Raw genomic sequence first — 16,169 nt, 5'->3', positions numbered from 1 at the left:
TATGAAGCAGGTTGTACTATTTCTTATTTAACCTTAAGGTGTCACAACTGTTTACCCCCGTGATATACATTGATAGCTTTTCTGCTTTCTAGGGCTGCACCTGCCGCATAGGGAGGTTCCCAGGCTGCGGTCCAATCAGAGCTACAGCTGCCGGCCTACGCCAGAGCCACCGCAATGCGGGATCCGAGCCGCGTCTGCGACCCACACCCCAGCTCACAGCAACGCCAGATCCTTAGCCCACGAAGCAAGGCCAGGGATCGAACCCGCAACCTCATGGTTCCCAGTCGGATTCATTTCTGCTGTACCACGGTGGGAACTCCAGACCCAATATCAAGCAGCTCCGTAAAACCATTCCTCTTCAAGTTTTTGTCTCTGCTTTGGGTTTTCAGTTGTGTTGGAGAATCATGTCGTGGCCGATGAGGATGAACCAGCTCTGAAACGCCAGCGACTCGAGATCAACTGCCAGGACCCTTCTATAAAGGTAAAAGCAGCCGTGACTGTTGTCGCTTGCCCCGTCTGTGGGGCCGCCGTGGCAGGCCTCCCCAGAGGCCCCTAACGGGTGTGTGCTCTCACGGTCCTGGGCCCAGAGCCTGAGTGTCACCAGGGCCACGCTCCCCCCAGAAGCTCTGGGGCAGGGTCCCTCCTGCCTCTGCCAGCTCCTGCGAGCCCCGCCGTCCCTCATGGCTGTGACTGTGCAGTCTCTGTGCCTTCTTCCCGTGGCCTCTCCCTGTGTCTGTGTCTCCTTTGCTGTCTCTCAGGAGGACAGTCTCCGTGGATTTGGGGCCCCCCAACCTAGGGGGACCTCGTCTGAGCTCGATTACATTCGCCAAGATGGCTTTTCCAAAAGAGGCCCCATTTGTAGGGTCAGGAGGCGGACAGGTCCTTCCTGGGCGTCACTTCAACCCTGCGAAGTGCGTAAAGGCACATGGTTTTTCCCCTTGCAGAGTGGTGGTGTTTAACACCTGTTGCGGCCACGTGACTCATTTTCCTCCGGGGTCCGCAGACCTACTGCGAGCGGAAGGCCTGTGCTCCCGTTCTCCATGGGTGCTGAAGCCCCCAGTTTTAGAGTTTGCTGGGTGTGGCCTGGGAGACCACTGGGTCGGTCGGTCGTGGCGGGTTCTTGGATTTGCGGGTTTGGTCCGCTGTCTGCGGAGCTGAGCACCAGCACCTGTGGGGAGTCAGGCCCGCCCCGCCAGCAGGTGAGGCCCACAGGGACCTGTGCACCCTCGGTTTATGGGGGCTTCTGTCTAGAGACGTCCGCCTCACGTCCTGAGCAAGGGGAAGCCGGGTGGGGCCGGTTTAAAGAGACATTCACCGTTGTTAAATTCTGGTTCGGACTCACGGACAGAGGGGGCTGCTTCTCTCACCTCACGTGGCTGAATTGTGCGGCGCAGTGCGGCTGTAGTTTTATCACAAAGGCGCGGGGTTGTAAAGGGCGCCCTCAGCCCGTGATGAGGAGCGGGGAGGGGGTCCTGCCCGAGTCCCGCCCGCCCGCGCCCGCGCTCAGGACCCGGCTGGGCCGCGCCCTCCCCGTCGTGGGCCCGTCCATTTGGGTGAGTTCTGGCCGCTGTCACTGGCACGCGGATGACTTCGGTGAAACTGCTGCTCCCTGCTCTTCGTTGTCTGGTGTGTGGTCGTGCCATCTGTCCAAACGCCCAGGCGTTTCTCACTCGGAACTCACACGGTGCGCTTTCGTGGCCTTGGAAGGCCTCGGGAGCAGGTGGCTGATGCCCGTGACTTGCGGAGTGCGGGTGTCATCGGTGAGGTTCCGGCTGGCGCTCGTCAGGACCACGCTGGCCAGGGCTCGCCGGTGGCGGGCCGTCAGGGCTGTGTCTCCCCGTGCGTCCCTCAGCCCTGCCCCCGCTGCCTCCCGTGCTTCCCCGGCCCGAGCTCCCAGGGGGCGGTCGGCGGGGGACGTGGCTTTAGCCGCCCCTCCTCTGTCAGCTGTGCTGTGATGGGACTTGTCGGGGGCGTGTGATTGCCGGAGACCCAGCGAGCCCTTGGGCGCCGGGTGGGTGGCATCTGCCCCGTGCCGCCCCTTCCTGCCGTCCAGGCCGTTAGGCAGATGCGGCTCATTCCTCGGGAGGCTGTGGAAACGCGCCGAATGAGAGCCTGCGTTGTCCTCGTCTCCAGACCCGACGGGGCCACACGGTGTGGGATACACCAGCGCTCGCGCTGCGGGGGTCGCGTCCCCCAGGAAGGGGGCAGGTGCTGGCTGGCGGGTCAGTTGGTCGGTCGAGGGGGCGGCAGCCTCGCCCAGCGCCGAGGTCCTGGCCTGGCCTGAGCGGCTGCTGCACGGCCGCCTGCTCCCCGGGCCTGCCCTTTCCGTCAGAGGTGACTGGCCCTCTGGGCAAAAAGGCGAGAGGAAAGGTGACACACAAACTCTTCACTGTTTCTGGCCGCTGCCTCTCCTGCCAGCCTCACCGCTGAACCGAGGGCTGGGCTGCGCTGCTCCACGAGTTTGTCCTCAGTCAGCTGGAGGCCAGCTGGGGGTGTGGGGTGCTCCCCTCGGTGCCCCTGAAGCGTGTGGGGGCAAGTGTTCCCTCTGGTGTGTGAGCCCTGCGCCTTGGCTTTGCGGCCGCGGTGTCCCTGTGCTCGGTGGCACTTAGCTGGCAGTGGTGGAACGTGAGGCTGCTCCCTCTGTGGCCACCAGGTGGCAGGCGTGCTGCTCCCACGTGCAGCACCAGGAGCAGGCCGGTTTCCGGGCCGTTGGGATGTTAGGTGTCGTGTTTTCCTACAAGGATTTGTCGAATTTGGTGTGTAAGCTTCCTGATGAATAGAAGGAACCGCCTCTTAAGTCGGCGTAGTTTCCGTACGACATGGACTGCGGTGTAGCTGAGAATCGCGGCTCCCCGGAGAGGCTGTGAGCGCCGTTAAGGAGTCCCATTTTGGATGCACAAGGCTGAGCTCGTTTGCTGCAATGTCCTGGCTCGTGCGTGCGGAGCCGAGGTGCGGGGCTGGTGGTCCGGGGACAAAGGCAGCTGAGTCAGGAGGCCGCTGTTGGGTGGGTCTCGGGATTGCCTCCTTGGAGCACAGGGTACCTTCCTGAAGCTTTGCTTTTTTTTCCCTTCCAGTCATTCCTGTGTTCCATTAACCAGACAATATGCTTGCGACTGGATAGCATTGAGGCCAAGCTGCAGGCTCTGGAGGCCACCTGCAAGTCACTGGAGGAAAAGCTGGATCTGGTCACCAGCAAGCAGCACAGCCCCATCCAGGTGCCCATGGTGGCCGGCTCCCCTCTCGGCGCCACCCAGACGTGCAACAAAGTGCGGTGGTAAGAACGCGGGGCGTCGCGGGCGCGCGGGGCGGGCGGGGTGGGGGGCGCCCCGGCCAGACCGAGCTGACGCCTGCCACCTGCCAGGGGCCTCACGTTTCTTTGTGACGTAAGCCAGGTGGGTGCGTCTTTCCTTTGAAGCTGTGCGTGTGGTTCTTCTTTTGTCCTGTTCCCTCTGGCTCCTCTCGAGCGTGTTTTTCTCCACAGGTAGCGTTAATCAGTTTCACTTGAGTATCATCAGACCTTCCATTCATGGCTGTGGTTTGCCTTGTACCTTTTTTTCTCCTATTTAGAGCCCAACCCTAGTGAGATGTGCTGTCGTTCAGGGCCCGTTTGGAGTGAAGCTTCGCGGGGCGTGTGGTCCAGGCGGAAGGATGTTTGCGTGGCTGCTCCTGAGACGAGCAGAAGCCCGGGCCGTGGGCAGCGGCTTCCGCCAGTCCTGTTGCCCCCTTCATCCCGTCCCGTACCGGGCTGTGGAGAAGCCGTATTTGCGTGGTGGTGGCATTTGTCTTTGCGCTCGGAGAGAGCCTGGGGCTCTTGCTGAGGGTCTTCTGCCCGTGTGCAGGACCCCAGGGCCCCTCTGGCGTCTCCGTCCCCGGAGAGCAGGCCGGGGCCTGAGGCGTTCGACCGCGTCCTGACGGGTAGGCCGTGTCTTTCCTCCCAGGAAACGTTCGTGGGGCGGGTCCTGTCTGCAGGCAGCGAGGCTCACACCTGTCAGGACCTGTGCCTTTTGTAGAGAGGCGTTTTTGTACAGTGCTCTCCTATCTTAAAATGCAGGGCTTAGAAGATAGCGCTTACAACTCAAAAACGGATGTAACGCTTTGGCTGTGATGTCAGGAGAAGTGAGAGGCGGGAGATGCCTCGTGGGATGAGCGTGTCCGATAGGCGCGTGGCTGGGCCCACGACCGGAGGAGCCGTGGCCGGACCCAACCCCGGGTCTCACGGGGCTCAGATGGCAGCTGGTGATGGAATATTACAGAATGAGCAGTTCTTGACGAAGTTTCAGACGAAGCCAAGGATGATGTTTTCTCGCCTCCAGCAGTAGTAGAACTTGCTGGAAATTCACATTCCGTTAAAACCATCCAGAAGTCTTCTGTGTAGAAGTAAGAATGGAGTGAGATTCTGGGCTCAGAGAATTAAAGGCATGTCTGTCACATCTCTGAGTGCCTGGGCACCTGCTGTTTGTGCGGGCGGATGTTTTGGTGGGAGACTGTCTCGGGCTGTGAAGGCTGTCAGCCTCCTTGGCTGCTTATACCCGCTAAGCCCGTGGGGTCCCTTAATCATTGCCAGTGTGTCCCCAGGCACCTCCCTTGAGAAAGTTGCTCTGCAGGATGAGACGAGCAAACGGCAGGCTCCCTGCCTTAAGGAAGGGTGGCCCTCCCCGGGGGTAGTCACTTTGTCACCTCTGTGGAAGAGGTCATTTCCAGGAGTGCGGATTCCCCTGCCAGCGGCTGGTGCCGTGAGACCGGGTGGCCGAGGGTGAGCCCCGGGGTAGGAGGGGATTCTGCAGCTGTGCTCCGCCTGCAGGCTGCTGGCCCTGGGGTCCTTGCCTGTCTGCTCCCAGGAGGACAGGCTTCTCCCCGGGTTGCCTGGTTTGGCACCGTGGGGTGCCAGGGCCAAGTCACACAGACTTGCTGAGTCTGTTTCCTGTCTCCCCTCTTGAGAAAGGGGACGTGCGGCCTCTGGTGAGTGGCCCGACTTGAGAGCCACGTCCTGTGGGGCTCTGCTGGCCTGGGCGAAGGCATTCCCAGCCTGCGGGAAGCCCCGTCTTTCTCTCTCTTCAGCGTTCCAGTGACTGTGGGGCTTGTGGGGGACACAGCAGCTGTCCTGTTGGAAACCCTGGGGGCGCTGTCCTGGCTGCCGGGCGGGGGGCCTGCGTGAGTGCACACGCGCAGTGCGGAGGTGGGGGCTGCTGATGAGGCGCCCGCTGTTTCCAGTTTGTTTCTGTAACTGAACATATGGATTGACTAGAAAAATGCTTGTGTTTCCGACTTTTTAAAAATTTTTATGTCATAATTTTTATTGTTTTCCATCAGAGCTGGTTGACAGTGTTCTGTCAGTTTTCTCCTGTGCGGCCAGGTGACCCAGTCACACGTACACGTTCTGTTTCTCACATTGTCAGGCTCCATCGCCAGTGACGAGGCAGCGTTCCCAGCGCCGCCCAGCAGGGTCTCATCGCTTGCCCGCTCCAAAGGCAGGAGTTTGCGTCTCTTAACCCAGATTCCCAGTCCCTCCCCCTCCCCCTCGGCAACCACAGGTCTGTTCTCCAAACGCACTTTGAGTTTCTTTTCTGTGGAAAGGTTCATTTGTGCCCTGTATTAGATTCCAGATATAAGTGAAATCATATGGTATTTGTCTTTCTCTTTCTGACTTAACTTCACTCAGTATGAGAGTCTCTAATTCCATCCATGTGGCTGCAAATGGCGTTATTTTGTTCTTGTTCATGGCTGAGTAATATTCCATTGTGTATATATACCATATATTCCTAATCCAGTCGTCTGTCGATAGACATTTAGGTTGTTTCCATGTCTTGGCTATTGTGAATGGTGCTGCAGTGAACATACAGGGGCATGTGTCTTTTTCAAGGAAAGTTTTGTCCGGACATATGCCCAAGAGTGGGACTGCTGGATCGTATGGTAGTTCTCTATTTGGTTGTACCAGTTTACATTCCCTCCAACAGTGCAGGAGGGGTCCCTTTTCTCCACACTGTCTCCAGCACTTGTTATTTGTGGACTTATTGATGACGGCCGTTCTGACAGGTGTGAGGTGGTACCTCATGGTAGGTTTGATTTGCATTTTCCCTAATAATCAGCGATGTTGGTATTTCTTACTTTTAAAAGCAATTGATTTTTAGTCTTTTTAAAATATATAAATGGTTTTTTTATTGAGATGTAACGGACATAGAGTGGATATTTCATTCCTATCATTTAAAATTTAAAAAAATTTTTTAAATTTATTTATTTTTTGGCCATGTCCATGGCAGGCCGAAGTTCCCAGGCCAGGGATCAAACCTGAGCCACAGCAGTGGCAATGCTGGATCCTTAACCTGCTGAGCCACCAGAGTACTCCCAGATTTTTATTATTTTGTTTTTTAAGTTTTTGCTTATTTGCCACACCTGTGCCGTGTGGGTGTTCCTGGGCCAGGCATCAAACCTGCCTGCCATGTGCAACCTGTGACACAGCTGCGGCAGTGCCGGGTCCTGAGCCTGCTGCACCACAGGGCAATTTCCCAGATTTTCATTTTTTCAGAACGTGTTTTTTTAAAGCTTTAGTGTGTTGCTACAATTAAAACTAAGAATAAAAGTCATGTCTTTCGCTGCCCTTCTTTCTGAGAGCTGTGTCATGCCAGATGCGGGCAGGGCGTTTTCCTCTTTTCCTCCAAAGCAATTGTTCACCCACGGGGAATTCAACTCTCGGATCAAAAAGTGATGAGACTCCCTCTCCGAGGCCAGTCGCCGAGTCGGCGTTTACTTCCCAGCGGGTCGTTAGGGAAAAGCTTGATGGATGTGAGTGGGAAGGCTCTTCTGGCTTTTGAAGCCTCGTGGCTCCCGGGCAGAGAGAGGCCTCGCTCTGGGCGTCTCTGTCCTGGCCGAGCGGTGCCAGGGGCAGGGGCTCGGCTGCGTGGGCCGTCCTCAGAGGTTTCCAGACCCAGGCGGGGCCTCTCTCGGCCCTTAGATTGTGACAAACGCAAGATGCGGTCGTGTCAATTAGGAAGAACTGGTTTGGTCTTGGCCATGGCTTTCATCTTTCCTCATCACATTTTGATGTTTCTGGAGTTCCTGCCACGGCTCAGCGGAAACGAATCCAACGAGCATCCATGAGGATGGCGGTTCAATCCCTGGCCCAGCTCAGTGGGTTAAGGATCCGGCGTTGCCGTGAGCTGTGGTGTAGCTCGCAGACGTGGCTCGGATCCCGAGTTGCTGTGGCTGTGGTGTAGGCCGAGGGCTGCAGCTCCGATTTGACTCCTAGCCTGGGAACCTCTGTATGCCGCAGGTGCGGCCCTAAAAAGACCAAAAAAATATGTATTTTTTGATGTTTCTGTGTAACGTTGTGTACATGTGATTTCTCTTCCTGGCGGGTCTGTGCCACCTGTCACAGCTGCACGCTCCCGATGACCTAATCTTGACGCTCTCCTCTCCTCGGGGGGCTCTGAGCAGAGACGGCCCCGGGGTGGCAGACCTTCGACCTGGGAGACCGAGGTCTGATGAGCGAAGCGGCTGGAGGCAGACGCTCACCTGGGTCGAGCACGTCCTGCCGATTCGGGGTGCTTCTCTCGTGGTTTAGGGTAACCCAGACCTCGTGACTGGGGTTGTGCTGACGTGGAAGCTCCGTTTGGAGGGAAGTGCGTCTCAGTGCCGCCCTGAGACAACGCTGGACCCTTGAACCCACTGCACGGGCTGGGCATTGAGCCTGCCCGCCACAGCAACCCACGCTGCTGCAGCCGGCTTCTTAGCCCACTGTGCCATGGTAGGGACTCTTCAGTGAATACTTTTTAAAAACCATCCGTACCTTGTTTCTGATCTTTGAGTGAAATCATCCGTGCTTTCACCATTAACTGTGATGTTAGCTGTAAGTTTCTCATCGCTGCTCTCTGTCAGTTTGCGCTTCCCTCCGAGTCTTTCTTGTGTGAGCGTTTTATTCTGAACAGGCAACGCATTTTTATGTACATTTGCTAGAACCACTTAAGGTCTTTTCTTTTTAAGGGGCCACACCTGTGGCACATGGCGGTTCCTAGGCTCGGGGTTGAATCAGAGCTGTAGCCTCTGGCCTACACCACAGCCCACAGCCACAGCCACACAGGATCCGAGCCACGTCTGCGGCCTACACCACAGCTCAAGGCAACGCTGGATCCTTAACCCACTGAGTGAGGCCAGGGATTGAACCTGTGTCCTCCTGGATGCTGGTCAGATTCGTTCCCGCTGAGCCAGGACGGGAACTCCTCATTTGGTTTTTCTACTTGACTCTGTTGCTAAAGTGAATTACACTGATGGATTTTAGATACGTAAAGCGGCCTTGCATTTCTGTTGTCATAACCTCGATCATAGGCTAGAACCTTTTTTGTGTTTTGAGTTGACTTGCTCATACCTAGTCAAGGGTTCTGCCTCTGAGTTCACGGTCTGTGTTAGTTTTCCTTTTTAACATGTCTTCATCCGTTGTCAGGGTAGCACTAGCCTCAGAAGGGGAACTGGGAGCGCCTCCCTCATCGTCTGTTTTTGTTTGTTTGCTTGTTTGTTTGTTTTGTCTTTTTGCCATTTCCAGGGCTGCTCCCGCGGCATATGGAGGTTCCCAGGCTGGGGTCAAATCGGAGCTACAGCTGCCAGCCTACGCCAGAGCCATGGCAACTAGGGATCCGAGCTGCATCTGCGACCTACACCACAGCTCACGGCAACACCGGATCCTTAACCCACGGAGCAAGGCCAGGGATCGAACCTGCAACCCTGTGATTCCCAGTCGGATTCGTTAACCACTGAGCCACGATGGGACCTCCCTCATGGTGTTTTTTGAAAGTGTTTCCGTAGCATTAGTTTTATCTCGTCCTTAAACATTGGATAGAAGTAGCTGGGGAAGCCACCTGGGCCTTGGTTTTAATGCGAATTCAATCTCTTTCATAGAAACGGGGCTCCTTGAGGCCAAGTCTGCCGCGTCCCCCTGGGAGGTTGCCTTTTCGCCGGGCTCTGCAGTTGAGGAGCCTGCTCATCCTTCTGATGTCTGCAGGCCCACGGCACTCTCGCAGCCCGGTCTCGCTGGGCCGCTGCCCGTGGCACTGCTCTGACTCCCCTTGCATCTGTGGCTTTGCAGGAGCGCTGCCCAGGGGTTCTTGGTACCCTTGCTTGGCTTCATCTGGTGCGTCTCTCCCGGCGGGTTTGGGGGGAAGGGCCGCAGCCTGTCCCGGTGGGAGCGGGGGTCACGTTCCACTTCCCGGAGGGCGCCAGCCCCGGGCCTCAGGGTGGATGTTTGCCCCAGCCTTTGGGTAGGAAGCCAGCACCCTGTTTTGTCGCTCAGATTGTTCTAGCTTTGGTCCCCGGGCCTGCTCTCGGCGGCTCCTGTGGCCCTGGGCCGGTTCCCCGTTGTGGGTTTCTGTTTGGTTGGAGCGCCTCCTGCCTTTCTGGCTCTTCAGGGTGCTCCCTGCCCCGTTCTCAAGGCCCCATCTCCTTTGATGGGGAACCAGTGTTGGAGCCGGAGAGGTGGGCACTGGGGTCTGGCTGCCCTGCATGTCCCAGGTCACAGGGTCCCATGTGCTGTGGCGAGTGCCGCTCCTGCAGGACCAGGTCTGGCTTCCGTCCCTTCGTCACGGGCAAGGCAGGCGTTCCCGTAGCTCCTTGGCGAGGAGGTGGCGCTGCGCGCAGAGTCCTGCTCTGTGCACGTGGGGCTGGGGGCTGGCAGCCTGGAACCCACGCCTTATGGGTCCTGCCAGTTCCAGGCGCCCGGTATGTGCCGTTCGTCACAGTCGGTCAGCCCGTTGCTCTGCTGCAGTTGGTTATTTTGGGGGAGGTGGTTTTATACTAGGTTTTGCTCCTCTCATTGGGAAGAAATTTTTAATGCTGATTTATTCTTATCCCTAAAAGTATTTTTTGGATCCTGGGTTTTATGACTTTTTAATCTTTAACTTGCACGCAATAGAAATAAACCCTCCAACAGGTTTTGGTACCTGGATGCTTGCCGTGTTGGCTGGGCTACAGAACCGCTGCAGCAGGGCCCCTGACGCCTGCAGGCTCCTGCAGCCTCTTTCCCAGCTTGGTCCCGAGTGGTGAGGCTGGCCCTCCCCGGCTCCACCCCGTGTGGCTCGGGGGCCCGTGCCTTCTGCCTGGGCTCTGCTACTCCCTAAGGCCTCTGGGATCGTGGCCGCGTGTCCAGGGGCTGCCCCTGCGCGGGAGGGGACCTGGAAATGCAGGCTGGCCATGCGGCGGCTCCCAGACAACACTGCCAAGGGGCAGGCGGGCGTGGTGGCCCCCAGCTCACCTGCTCTCTCAGGCGTGAGGCCCAGGGCAGCTGGTTGATGATTTCACCGAGGATGGCGCTCCCCACGCTCCACCCAGCACTTTTTTTTTCTCCTGTCAAGACTGGTGCAGAAAATCTCTGGTTGTGTGAAAGGAAGCCCACTGCATGCGGTCTTGTATTTTATCACGGCCCCGGGGGTCGTGTGTCGGGCGGGAGTGTGACTGAGAGCTGGCGGGGGCGCGTGCCTCCTCCTCCCGTGGGCGTGGGCCTAGAAGTGGAGACGGACTCCCTTGAGACTCTTGTTAGCCTGCTTTGGTCCACACAGGGCTTCACAGAGATTCGAAAACGTGCTGATCTCCCAACCTGAACCGGGCGCGCGGTTCCTTTAACTTGCAGAAGGACCGTGGTGCGCAGAGCATAACGCAGCGGGGCCCACGTGCGGCACGCGTGGCAGAGGCCTTTCCAGATGCTTCCAGGGTTCTGACCAGGCTGCTGCCTCTGCAGACAGAACCGGCGTGGCTGTGCCGACAGGCGATGTGCCCAACCGGCTGCCTTGCCAGGTCTGACAGGTGACCGGCCCACGGTCCCTCAGAGGCGCAGAGCAGAGGCTCGGGGCCACGCAGGCGGCCTCTGGGGCGCGGGAGGCAGTGCTCCGGGGCGGCAGGGCTGGCAGCACAGGCCCGGGCCTCGGCAGAGCACAGCACCCGGCCAAGCACGGTCACCGCCGGTCGGCCTGGCCTTGTCCCTGAGAAGGGGCCCCAGCCTTGTGCCCCACAAACGGAGGGCTTTGACCTTCGTGTCTGGCCTGCGCCTTTGTTACTCCCGGGCAGCGCTCTTTCCTTTAAGAGTTGGAGCAGGTGCACAGCACGGGTCCGCCAGGCCCACGCAGGCCGCTTTGGCGGCTCAGTGGCCCTTTCTCGCGTGTGAGCCGGCGTGTCCCCCAGCATAGGCCGCGGGGAGGGGCCTGTGCGCCGGGAGGGCCGCCTCTGGAGCGGGTTGGTTTGTTTTCAGTCGCCGCGGTGAGGCAGTAACAGTAGCCAGGACAGAGGGGCGAGGGGCAGCCGGGTCGAGGTCGGACCGCTCCTCTTCCCGACCAGACAAGGGCCCGAGCGCGCGCGTCTTGTGTAGGAGTCCGGGTCTGTCACCCGGAGCCGCGGGCAGATCTGATCTTGCCTTTCTCGGCATCGGCGTCGCCCTCGTAGAGGAGAGCGGCCTGCGAGGGCGCTGCCCGGGCGCGGGGCTCGGAAGGGCTCCGTGTCCCGGGGCCCCAGCAGCCCCATGAGGCTGTCGCATCGCCCACCTCGGTGCTGTCGCTCCCCGAGTGTCCGCACCAGCCCTGTCGCCCCACGCGGTGACAGCGTCCTGGCCGTGCTGCTCGCGCCGCATCGGAGGCCCCCACGCTGCCCTCTCCATCAGGACCAGCTGCGCACGGCTGAGGCTGCCTCTCGAACCTCACATGTCAGACCCACAGGCCCGCCAGAGCCCCGGGTGTTGCTCTGGGCAGCTGAACACAGCAGACGCAGGGTCACGCAGTGTGGGCTGCATGAGGCAGGCTGTAGGGGGAGTGGTGGGCACAGCTGCTGGTGCCCCCGTGTAGGCTTGAGTGTCATGTGTGGGGTTTTGGTGGTGGTGCCTTAAAACGGGGACCCACCAGAATCGCATGGGAACCCATGTAAGAAAGTAGAATGTCCCTTGCTTCCCTGAGATGCTGTGGCTTCAGTGACGGGGAAGCGTGGTGGCTCTGCCACTGAGCTCCGGGCTCGAGCCTGCCTGCCCCTGCGTGGCTGGGTGACCTTGGGCGGGCTGCGGGCCTCTCTGAACGGTCACAGTTTAGGCAGGAGTGGTCGGCCTGTGCTCCTAGCATCATTTTGGAATTGGACGAGACTCTTCGGCTTGTGGGTTGGCCTCACCTTAGAATTCAAACGCTCTGGATAGCTGCGGGTCCAGCCCCTTCCCTCTTCCCAGCTGGTTAAGCTTTGAGTTAACAGGAGCTTTCAAACCAGACATGGAGTTCTAGGTACAAGTAGAGACGATAGTTTAAGATTGTGAAGGAATGAATTGAGCGTGTAACAAGGTTTTGAAACCACAGTGACCGAGGGCTAGATCAGTTCATCAGTGGAGCTGAACAGAAAACCCAGAAGTAAAAGCAGCGCAATATGCAGCTGTGATTTTTTTGTGGTTTTTTTGCCCGCCCCGTGTGACCTTTGGAGTTCCCAGGCCGAGGATCAGATCCGAGCCGCAGCTGTGACCAAAGCCGAAGCTGCGGCAATGCTGGATCCTTAACACGCTGTGCCGGGCCGGGCATCGAACCCGCGTCCCACTGCTCTAGGGACACCGCCAGCCCCATTGTGCCACACTGGGAACTCCTGCCAGCTGGAGTTTGAGAAAGGTGCAAAGACGGTTTGGTGGAGGAAGGACGGCTCTCTTAACAGGTGCTGCTGGAGCAGTTAGTTGGCCTTTCCAGGGGAAGGGAGGGAAAAGCCTCAGTGGAATCCTCACACCTTGAACAGAAATAAACCTAAAATAGAGCACAGATTTCCACATAAAATGTGAAACTGTCCAGCTCCCTGCTAAAAACACCCGGGGCCAGGCAGAGACTTCTGAAACGTCAGACCGGAAGTGGCGTCCGTGAAAAATGAAAGAAAGGTTGGATTTGAGCGAGATTAAAACTTACATTCCTTGTTAAGGCCTGTTAGGAGCGGAAGAGGTGAGTACAGACCAGGAGAAACCCTTGGCCGCCCACACGTCTGACAAAGGGTCATGGATGGTCTGGAATAAAGACCCCGCCAAACTCGGCAGTGCGAAAGCAGACACTCCGCTTTGAGGCCGGGGCAGGTACTTCACCGGGGAGGGGAGGCGGGTGGTGAGAAGCACGTGGGAGACCGCGGGGAAGCGCGGGTTAGGGCGGCGGCCGCGTGCAGCAGGGACCCCCGGGCCGCTCGCCGTTGGGCGTGTGAGGTGGAAGCACGGGGCAAGGACTTCATGGCCTCGAAGCCCCCGCCACGCGGGCCAGCAGGCGGATTCTTGGGCATTTATCCCGGGGCAGTGACAGGTCACGTTCACGCGAAGGTCCACAGCAACTTTATTTGTAATAACCACACCTGCAGGCACTTCCTGGGCAAAAGGTTAGACAGACTGCGAGCCGCTGGACGAACGCTCGGGCCTTGGCTGCACTGCCGGGGAGGTCACACCCCAAGCCTCCTCCTCTGTGACGTCCCCCAGGTGTGAGAGGGGTTGATGGGAGCAGGTTGTGGTTGTGGGGACATGGGGCTGGGAGCAGGGCGTCGGGGACAGCAGGTGCTGACAGGTGAACATGCGTGCACAGAGGCTGGTGTCACCTGTTGGGGGCCTGGGATTGGTGACAGCGTGGTCCCAGTGTCACTGTCCTGCTTTGGGGTCGGCCTGTCACTTACGCAGGAGGCACCACTGGGACATGGGACCTTGTAAGTTCCCATGGATCCATCATGATTTCAGAATGTGTCAGGGTTCACCCAGAGAGGTAGAACCAGCAGGGGTGTGTGTGTGAGAGAGAGAGAGATGGGGGGAGGGAGAGAACAGGCCAGCACTCCCCAGTGAGGGACCTCTGCACGAACTGGCTTAGACACCTGGGAGGGTGGGCAGCATATTTGAAGTCTGAGGGACAGGGGGACAGGGGGGTGGGGGGGTTGTGATCAGGCTGGGACCCCTACCCCCCACCCCGGGCAGGAGCTGTTTGGCATCTCCCAGACCCGGGAAAGCCTAAAGCCCCTTAAAGTTTTTGTCTGATCAGGCCAGGCCCACGCGGGATCAGTTCCCTCTGGTTTACTTTTTTTTTTTTTTTTGACTTTTTGCTATCTCTTTGGGCTGCTCCCGCGGCATATGGAGGTTCCCAGGCTAGGGGTTGAGGCCTACGCCAGAGCCACAGCAACGCAGGATCTGAGCCGTGTCTGCAACCTATACTACAGCTCACGGCAACGCCGGATCCTTAACCCACTGAGCAAGGGCAGGGACCGAACCCGCAACCTCATTGTTCCTAGTCAGATTCGTTAACCACTGCGCCACGACGGGAACTCCCCCTCTGGTTTACTCCATCCTCAGCCACTTGGGATTTTGAATCACATCTGCAAAGTCCCAGAGCAGCGTCCGAGTGAGTCCCTGGGGACTCAGTTCTGCCCCAGGTCACTGACGTGCTGTGGGGGCTGCTGTGGGCTGGCCTCCTCCTCGTGTGAGCGGCAAGGCTGTGTTTTCTGCCGTCCCGCTGGTGATACTTACAGACAGACCCACCCCTTGCCCTCTTGATGGCTCCATTATCATCTGGGTACCACCCGCCGCCTCAAAACCCCACCAATACGCTTTCGACATCATCCCGTGAGTCTCCCTCGGAACTTCCACTCCCGTTCCGTCTCCTTCAGAGAACCTGATCCCGTGAAGCGAGCTGGTACCCGCCTCTGAGACGGGGGTGGAAACTGAAGCTGACAGGTGTCTTCCCTACAACCGGAAGGCCCCGAGGGTCGAAAAAAGAGCGCTTCTGGGTTGAGCTCTCGTCACGCCACTCCTTGACCGTGGACCGGAACTGCATGGATTACGGCCAGTGTGGAGCTGATCCTCAGCAAGCGGTGATGCCGGTGCCTCGAGCCGGCTCGGCTCCGGTGCCAATTCCTGCACCTTCGGATGTTCGTGATTCACCTGTCGTTTAACGTGACACCCGGCTCGGCATCGGTTCCGCTTCTGATTTGGGTTGTCACGGGCTCACGTTCTGAGAAGCCTGGGTTCCGTAATGAGCATGTGGGGCTGGAGGAGTCCTCGGTCCTGCAGGGTGGGAGCCAGCAGCCGTGTGGCCTGTCGTCCGAGACGGCCTGTGAGCTGGGAGCCCAGGTCGTCCTCTGCCCGCTCCGCCGAAGCCGAGCGTTTCCCCGCTCACACCTGGTTGGCTGGTGCCCCGCGTGTGATCCGGGTGGGGTGATGTATCTTCGTAAAGTGGGAGACGGGTTTTGAGCACACACACTGACCGGTGCTCTCCAGGGCGTCGTCTTGAGGAAGTGGAACTTTCTGGAAGGAGGGGCTCTGGGAGTGGTGGTGATGAGGGCTGTGCACACCCTGGACCCCGAGGACGAGGCGCCTGCAGGGCTGCCGTGGTGCCGGCCTGGGTGGTGGCCTCAGACCAGCAGTTCTGTGCTCTCACGGATCTTCAGGAAAGAGGGGGAGACTTGGCCACCCGCCCTTGCCCGACGCGGCGTGTCCATCGCTCAGCGCGCGCGGCCCTCACGCCTTCCACACGCTGAGGCCCCTGGTGCCTTCCCGTCTGGCCGGGGATGCCGCTGCACAGGGGCGCCGGCGACACCCGTGTGCCATGGGATGCCCTCTGGGAAAAGGTCAGGCACGTGCAGGCCGCTCGCATCGCGTGTCCTGACGCGCATGGTGCTGCCGTGTTCACACGCCAGCCTGTGTGTGCGCGGCCTCCCCTGTGGTGCCCGACCCGTGGGCTGGGTCGTAGGACTTGGTGGTGACTTCAGGCATCACCCAAGACGGAGACTCGTCAAGAAAACGATGGTGCCTTTCAGTGACGTGCAATCGACATCGCTTTTATTTTAGGGAAACGGCCTCTCGTCCTGAGGGTCACGGGAATGGGCAGCGGTGCCCTCTGTGCCTCTGACTCGGGGGCATCGAACAGCGTGTGGCAGGGACGGGGCAGGGGAGCCTCAGCTCTCGTGCGTGCTCGTGGCTCCGTGAGGTCTTCTCCCCGAGAGCGGCGTCTCCCCAGGGCTGGCCTCTGGCGGGCGAGGGCCAGGAGGGACGCGCCCCAGGCCATGGCGCCGGGCTCTCCGCGGCCCATTCTTCCTCCTGCCTCGCAGCACCCATGTGGCCGGAAGCGCTGCGGGCTGGCGGCCGTGCCTGCAGATGTGCGTGGGCTCCCGCACGTGTCTTGCAGCCCCGCGGCCTTCCCGCCAGGGCGCCGCTCTCGTGGCCCCTTCCCCTC

The 16,169-nt window shown here is 59.2% G+C and overlaps 1 protein-coding gene across 1 annotated transcript in view; it reads left to right on the top strand.

The window, feature by feature from the left end:
* The window catches only part of BANP (BTG3 associated nuclear protein), a 74,025-nt gene that overhangs the window by 25,770 nt on the left and 32,086 nt on the right, over positions 1-16,169 (top strand). The window contains 2 exon segments of the mRNA NM_001244650.1: positions 390-481; positions 3,075-3,274. Of these exon segments, the coding sequence (NP_001231579.1) occupies positions 390-481; positions 3,075-3,274 (292 nt within the window).

The sequence above is a fragment of the Sus scrofa genome, chromosome 6, assembly GCF_000003025.6.
Source record: "Sus scrofa isolate TJ Tabasco breed Duroc chromosome 6, Sscrofa11.1, whole genome shotgun sequence".
In the NCBI taxonomy this organism is placed as follows: Eukaryota; Metazoa; Chordata; class Mammalia; order Artiodactyla; family Suidae; genus Sus; species Sus scrofa.
Note: the sequence above shows the minus strand (reverse complement) of the source record. Positions and strands in the feature narration are given on the sequence as shown.